The sequence below is a fragment of the Notothenia coriiceps genome, unplaced genomic scaffold (genome assembly GCF_000735185.1).
Source record: "Notothenia coriiceps isolate Sejong01 unplaced genomic scaffold, NC01 NC01_scaffold00006163, whole genome shotgun sequence".
Classification (NCBI taxonomy): domain Eukaryota; kingdom Metazoa; phylum Chordata; class Actinopteri; order Perciformes; family Nototheniidae; genus Notothenia; species Notothenia coriiceps.
The window spans coordinates 160,290-167,899 of NW_011338864.1; the positions used below are offsets into that span (position 1 = coordinate 160,290).

At 41.0% G+C, this 7,610-nt stretch overlaps 1 protein-coding gene across 3 annotated transcripts in view; it reads right to left on the reverse strand.

Moving 5' to 3' along the window:
* atrx (ATRX chromatin remodeler) overlaps nucleotides 1–7,610 on the reverse strand; it is a 34,364-nt gene extending 26,754 nt beyond the window's left edge. For 2 of the 3 annotated variants that reach the window (XM_010768979.1, XM_010768977.1), the window contains exons 1-9: nucleotides 7,421–7,610; nucleotides 5,793–5,854; nucleotides 5,592–5,641; nucleotides 5,378–5,499; nucleotides 5,204–5,284; nucleotides 4,923–5,032; nucleotides 4,743–4,810; nucleotides 2,150–4,497; nucleotides 1,679–1,751 (exon numbers count right to left, since the gene is read on the reverse strand). In XM_010768979.1, the coding sequence (XP_010767281.1) occupies nucleotides 1,679–1,751; nucleotides 2,150–4,497; nucleotides 4,743–4,810; nucleotides 4,923–5,032; nucleotides 5,204–5,284; nucleotides 5,378–5,499; nucleotides 5,592–5,641; nucleotides 5,793–5,849 (2,909 nt within the window). In that variant the 5' untranslated portion in view covers nucleotides 5,850–5,854; nucleotides 7,421–7,610. The remainder of the gene's footprint in view (nucleotides 1–1,678; nucleotides 1,752–2,149; nucleotides 4,498–4,742; nucleotides 4,811–4,922; nucleotides 5,033–5,203; nucleotides 5,285–5,377; nucleotides 5,500–5,591; nucleotides 5,642–5,792; nucleotides 5,855–7,420) is intronic. The other variant, XM_010768978.1, reaches the window with a different exon arrangement.

The window sequence follows — 7,610 nt, forward strand, 5'->3', positions numbered from 1 at the left end:
CAGCCGACAGTAATCGCACCACTCTCATTCCTGGGTGGGGGGGAGCTCCGGAGTCGCAGCTGTTGGAGGGTGAATTTGGGATAAAAGAAAGTAGAAATTACAGTTGAAAGAAGCAATTTCACTAAACCGGTGTATGTGTAATTAGTGGCTTACATTTACCCGACCATTTCCCATTTCAGTAAAGGATCCGTAAAATAATTTTGGAGAATTCAAATCAAACAAAGGAATTTTTTTGCCAATACTGGTCACTTTAATTTTCAGTAAATGCAATAAAGTAATTTGAATAAACTGTCTTTACAGAATAATACCATAACAATATAACATGATTACACTTAATATCTTGGTTTCATAAAAGCACAGTAAAAGAAGCTTTATTTTGACTGGTTAATAATTATCCAATACATCTGTAGCCTATATCTCATTATGATTCTGCCCTTTAATGCAGAGAACGCAGTACCCACACATTTGGTCAAAAATGTATTTACCATATAAAAGTGTTTTACCATATAAAATATTGTTATGCCATTGTCTCATTTCAGAGAAAACATCATGGTTAGCACAATTACAAAATAGAGCTTACATTTAAGCTAGCTGTTGAGATAACCACAGTTAAAGCCTATGATACATTAACTCTTTCATACGTTCCTGTTTCCTTGTATAAAAAACGTATCTAGTGTATCATTCCATATAAATGAGGCAGAAGCTAAATCCACCTAATCTGAAACAAAGAAAGTAATCTAGCTAGCACTAGTTCACAGGAGAGAACTTTGTGAAAACTGAGATAAAATCACCTTTTAAGTTGACAGCTGTTGTTAGCAAACAGTTGCATACTACACACCTAGCAGATAAAGAGTAACATAATTAATCATTTAGAGCTTCTTTTTAACCAACAATATAATACCAAATCTGTTGGTCTTTACCTACTCTGGAGGTAAATGTCTGTTTCATTAGCCGCTACAAGCTATATTATGTTCACCAGCTAGCTGCTAACTGTCTGTCCGCTGTGTGTTGAGTAAATTGTGTGCCTTCATTTAAAACAAATGTTTTAGCTGTTAACAACTGCCTGCTTGCTGAACAGTTTGGCTAACCAGCTTTAAAACTTAAAATCTTTTTTTTATATATATATATANTGGCTTCAGTAGAAGCTGCTGGGACTCCCAGCAGCTTCTACTGAAGCCTTCCGAGTAAATCGCCAGAACCCCGACACCCCCTCATCACTCCACCGCTCCCATGTTTTCTTTTGTGTTGCCATAAGTTAGTCACTCTCCGTTGCTAATAATGCTAATGCCAGCAAATACAATGATTTGGCGTGGTTTGCAATCCTCCCAGCCAATCAGAAATGTGTACTTTTTTCTCCCCAGGAAAGTACCACCTCTCTAGCAGGCACTAAAAAGGGGGTAACAGTTCTCATGAACTAAGTTCTCTTTTTGGTGTGAACGCAAAATCCCAGGAACTATCGGAACTAAAAGGAAAAAGTACTCCGGTGTGAAAGCGCCTATTGTTCGAGAAGTCAAGTATTGCAAGCACATCTAATCTATTGTCGAGCATGCACTGCAGCACTAATCTTTCCAATTAACAGTTAATGACAGGTAGCAGGGAGGGCTAGCATCTTTCTTATTAGGCATCCCTAGTCCATATCGATTGTGTTTATCTTTACAACCTGTTGTTCTGCAAGTACCTGTTTTCAGGATCATCATCATCGTCATCTTCGAAAACCTGAGAGACCTTCTCTTTATCGTCATCTTCGTCACCTACAAAACAACAAGGGCACAAACCGTGTTAATGGAAGAAAGCTTAGGTCGTTGATGGAATCATTTGACATGTTGCAATATTTGCTTTGTCTATACATTGGCTTTCTTGCAAAGAATGCCTTGCAAGTCTCTATGAAGTTACTTTATACTCTCTGGTTTTCAAGCAGCTTCCAAAATCTAGAAGACGTGTTCATCAGTGAGCTTTAGAGTTGTTGGTAAGCCGATTGTTGCTTGGAAAAAGCATGGCTAGCTTGATGCTAAACTAGGCTTCAGCTACATATTTACTTTTATGTAAAGACATGAGTGGTATTATTTTTAAATCAAACGCGCGGAGTAAAAGCGAAAAAGAGCAGTTGACCTATAACTTGAACCCTGAACACTCTTTCAGACTAAATTACCCGAGGATTGTTGGAAAGCTCCACTGCCTCCCACCACGTTGTCCTCCACAATGGGTTTGATCTTCTGTGCGTCACTGTCATCTCCGGAGTCTCCATCAGCCTTCTCCTCCTCATCATCATCTTCACTGGACGACGACTGAAGCTTGGCGGATGCTTTTGGGCTCCCTGCCTTGCGCTTCTTTTCGTAAGACCTCTTCAGCTTAGTTGCTTTTTTCTCTGTTGATCCTTTTCCTTCTTTTGCTTCGTCTTGTTTCTTCACACGGCTAGATCTCCTCTTCCCTAAGGCCACTTTACTCTTCGTCTCCTTCTCTTTTTCAGAATCAGAGTCGGCGTTATCCGAGCCTTTTTGTTTCTTCTTCTTCTTGGACGTCTTTTTACTTTTGTTTCCAGAGTCTGAATCGGAGCTTGCAGATTTTCTTTTGCGTTTGGATGCTTTGTCTGTGTCTTCTGTAGATGTGTTGTTTAGTTTGAATAAACACTTTTTAGCACTTGTGCTTCCCTGTTCCTCATCAGTGCTGCGGCCAGCTGCTGCTTTCTCCAACAGTATGTTTGGAACTTCGTCTGAGTCAGAATCCACTGGACTTTTCTCTGAATCCTTGGTCTCCTCCCCATCCTCTTTCTTGGTGTGTCTTGATGTCTTGGAGGACTTGCTTTTGCCCTTACGATCTTCCTCCAACTCTGAATCAGAGGACTCTTCCTTACCCCTTTTCTCAGTCTGCTTCCTCAATGGAGTGGTCTTCAACCTACTGGAGCGACGGCTTGGTGGTGGGCTTTCTGTCCCGTCTACAGCATTAGGGGCATCGCCTTTCTCCTTGTCACTTTCTTTTTTGGATTTTTTTTGCAGCTGTCCATCCTTTTCTTTGTTTTTGGACCAGGAGGGCGTGGACCCACGTGTCGTCACGACAGGCACAGGGGTCAGTTTGACTATGAGGTTCTTCACCTTGGGTTGGGAGGATTTATTTGTTGAGTTCTTATTTAACTTTGTATCAGCGTCTGTGACCATATCAGTGCCGGTCTGGGATAGCATGGTAGAATCCGCAAGACTCTCCACCATCTGAAAAAGCTCCTCAGGAACAGATGGAGGTACAGACATGATGTCATGATCGAGGGACATTTCACCTGCTGTCACCAGCCCTTCATCACATACTTCAGTTTTAATTTTCTTTTTGGTGAGATCAGTTTCTGTTTGACTGTCTTTAAGTTCAGTCTCAGTTGACACTTGATCCATGTCCATGGCTTTCTCATTATGCTGCTTCAGGTCGGCTTCTTCTGCGGCTACGTCAGCCTCTTCCTCATCCGCAACGCCAGGGTCATCTGCTTCGTCAGATTCATCTGCCAAGTCAGCATCCATCGCGACGTCAGCTTCCTCTGCAGCTACGTTAGCTTCCACTGCAGCTACGTTAGCATCCTCCGCTACGTTATCATCCTCCGCTACGTTATCATCCTCCGCTTCTACATCAGCGTCCTCAGCTATGTCAGCGGTCTCCGCTACTTCAGCATCCTGCGTTGCCTCTGCCTCTACGTCAGCATCCTCCGCTACGTTATCATCCTCCGCCTCTACATCAGCGTCCTCAGCTAGGTCAGCGTCCTCAGCTATGTCAGCGGTCTCCGCTACTTCAGCATCCTCCGTTGCTTCTGCCTCTACGTCAGCATCCTCCATTACGTCAGCACCCTCTGTTGGGTCTGCCACATTATCCACATGGTTGTTTTCTACAGAAGCAGTGACTTTAGAGTGCTCTCTTTCAATAAGCTGCCCTTCGTTACCATTCTGCAACTCCATGTTTTTTAACTCAGGCCCCAAAGCCTCCTCCAAAGCACTGTGAGCTTTTTTTAAATCAGCAAGCACGGCCTTGAAGGCTTTCAAATGCCGGTATCTGATAGACTTATCTTCCTGCTCGTTGGCTGCCTGCTGGATGAACTGGATGAACGTATTGTTCAGACCTGTTGTAGTCTCAACAAGCTTTTTTGTTTTCTTTAAAAGTTCTTTGGGTACCTGCAGTTTTTTGTAGGAGAAAGTCATGGACCCTGAGCCTTCGCTGTGTTCTTTCCCATTGACAACCGGCTTGTGCTCCTTGACTTCTTTATTCTTGTGTCTCTTTTTCTCACGTTCCTCGCTTTTGTCTGGTTTACGTTGCTTGGATTGAAGTTCTTGTTTTTCAAGGACACTGTGGCATTTGGAGACCAAATCCTGGAGGGGCTCTGACCTGCAGACATAGCAGTGCCACTTTGAGTTCTCATCAGTAATGACAGACAGCTCCTTCCTGCCCAGGTTGCGCAGGATGCACTTCTTGCAGAAAGCGTTGTTGCAGTAATCACAGCAGATGAGCTTGCCACCTTCAGCACACCACCTGGGGAGAAACAATTCAACACGTTTTAGGGCAGAAAGCACACAAGGTCTTTACTCACTTAATGTTAACAAAATTGTTAAAAAAATAAATGTTTTAAAGTCTCAAACTGATATACATTTTAAAACACAAGAATGAAAGCCTACAATGTTAAACTTAATATCCAATTACTTCTATTGTGCACCTTCTTGTTACTTTAGTAACAGATAAATCATGATGTTTTGTTGGTTCTGTGTTAAATGCCTTACCTGCACTGCTCATCCATCCCATCGGAGTCTCTGTTAATGTCATCACTGGTGTAATAATTGTAGCATGACTTGAGGAAAAATAAATAAATCATACATTAAGAATGGAAAGACTGAACAATATCAGTGAAGAATGTCGTTATAATGCTCACTACAAAAATAATCTGAAATGTATATATTTACCTTGCAAATTAGTACTTTGAGCGCGGGATGCTCGTACACCGCGTTACGCTGCAACTGCATTACTTGTTTTCCACAGGCAGTGCAGTTTATCTTCTTCTGCAACGTATCATCTGTGATAAAGAAAGGAAATAAAGCCGTTTTAGTCACTTTTTTTTACTGATGCAACCAACAATTATCTTTATTTTATTTGTGTATTACTTTAAGGATGTGCAGTTTGTGTACATTAAAATCCTATGCATGTTCTCTCAGAACAACAAACACTAATCATGAGATTAAGTCACCTGTTGGTTTCTGTTTAAAATCCACTCTCAGCTTCATGGCGCCTTTATTTTCATTCCCAGATGGTCTCATCACTAAAGTGCCTAATCAGGCAAAAGCAAGAGAATCTCAAATTAGCCTCCTATTCAGCATCAACAATATCTTGATCAAAACCATCAAACACCTCCATAGTTCACCTTTAGAAGCGCTGCTTGTGTTATTGTCTGAAGGATTGTCAGAAGTTGCACCTTCATTTTCACTCTCAGCTGACGAGTCGGATACTTTTGCTCCAGTGTTCTTAGCCACAGAAGTGGGCTTCCTAAAATAAGTAAGAAGTCAGCTTTAATATTTTATGATCTCTTTTGAAAAAACACAAAAAAACAGCCACATTTAACAATAACTGCTACTCACCTCCTGTTGCGAGAAGAGGAAGGCTTCATAGTTTCTGTTGAGCTACCAGGCTGATGACAATACAGGATTTATGTTAATAGCTTGACAACATGACGGAGAAAAAAAACGTGATATATTTGCCTTTACTGATTAGTTTCTTTTTTCAGTTAAGTAAACATAAGGGGGCCAAACACATCGTTTTGCAAGAAACTGCATACTGACCTCCTCTGCTTTTTCTGACATTTGGTCTTGATGTGATTCAGAAGATGCCAGACTCATTTTACCTGGAGGGACATTTTAACACATTTAGTTTCTCAAAGAACAAACTGATGCTGTACCATATTAGTTTTAAAGTACAGAAATGTTAGTTGGTATATACATATGGATCACTTTTTTTTTTCCAACAGAGGTGGTCAATGTAAACAACAAATGACAGAAAAAAAGCAGGCTGTGTTTTGACTATCAAGGTTGTCAGTACTTTATATAACAAATCCACTGTTTCTGTATGTTTCAACAGTTTGTGTATTATATTAATTTTGAAGGCAGCTGAACTTTAAAATGTGTTCAGATTTATTTATTTTCTTCAGGCTGCCTGGTACAAGAGTCAAAGCTAAATTATTGAACTGATGGACAAATACCGGTTTAGCACAGATTGTAAAAGTAAACAAAGCTCAGATTTAAATGTAAAGGATCATGAAAATTAAACAGATTAAGATTACATTTATACAAATGAATCCATCATTTGTCACACATTTCTTTCTTTCTTAAATCAAAAACAATTTCATATTTCCATTACAAAACGATTGCATGGCTAAGTGAACATTGCTATTATGCATGTAATTTGTTCAAGAAAGATTGGTACAATTATAGATAGTATTATCCTCGGGTTGTGAGACCAGGTGCACCTCTTTTTTCAGACAGTTATGGGCAAATTCAAAGATTGTAGACACTGTTTTGTTTGTGGTCAATCTACAGGGAATACAACCACTCAAATGCAATGATTACAGTTATCAAGCATTTAAACATTAACGCCTGCAGCAGTTTTGTGATTTAACATTCATAAAATGTAAATCTGCGCGTTACCTACACGATTGTGAGTGCGTGTATTTTTGGAGACAGAGGCTGTTATTGTTCCGTTTTGCGTCATCATAATGTGCTGATTAGATCACAGTGAGCTGAGCTATCACTCCGTGCTGCCAGCAGCATACAGGCCTAAAATGTATCCAAAATCCCGTGTCAGTCCTAGAAAAGGAGCCCACTCGCCTTTCAAGCAGCGCACACTCCTGAAGTGTAGCCCTGAGCTGCCTCTTTATCCTCAGAGCAGTCTTTGCATGTTTTGACAACACAGGAACTCCTGCTTATCAGGGATGCCAAGTTTAAGCCAAGCTGACACTTGCAGGTCTAACAGTGGCCGTTAACGCAGAAGTCCTTATTTCCATCGCCCCACGCTGAACTAAACAACATTGCAATCTCGGCAGTGCATTAAAAAAAAGGTCCAATGCATGAAAATGCACCAGAAAAATGCAACGACCAGGCCTTCCCTACTCCTGACATACTAAGTAGCAATGTAGTTCACATTTAGCTAGCTACAAAACAAACCAAGCAATTGCATTTTTACAAACACTGGCGTTTTGCTATTTTGATTTCTTGACTAACGTTCTGTAATACTAATGCACACATCGGAATCTGCGAGTGCACGAATTTAAACATTGCCGGCTGCGTAGCTAACAGCTACTACTCAGCTAGCTTAGCAATGCTAACTAGCACTCATGGGCCGGCTCTCAGTTACAGTAACGTTAATCAATGCACAATTGACTTGTCTAAACAAACAGGCTAAACACTGTTCCTACCTGCTTTTTACCGTGGTCATTTCTTCACTCGGGGATACTCGTATAGTTGTTGGTATGAGTGGCTAGGTTCAATCCAATTCGTAGGTTTTCGATGGTGCGGAAGCGAGAATAGCCTGAGAATATAGAAACAACTCCGGTCAGGGGAGACAAAGCAAGGGGACCATCTTGCCGGATGGCTGTGGACGCGGTA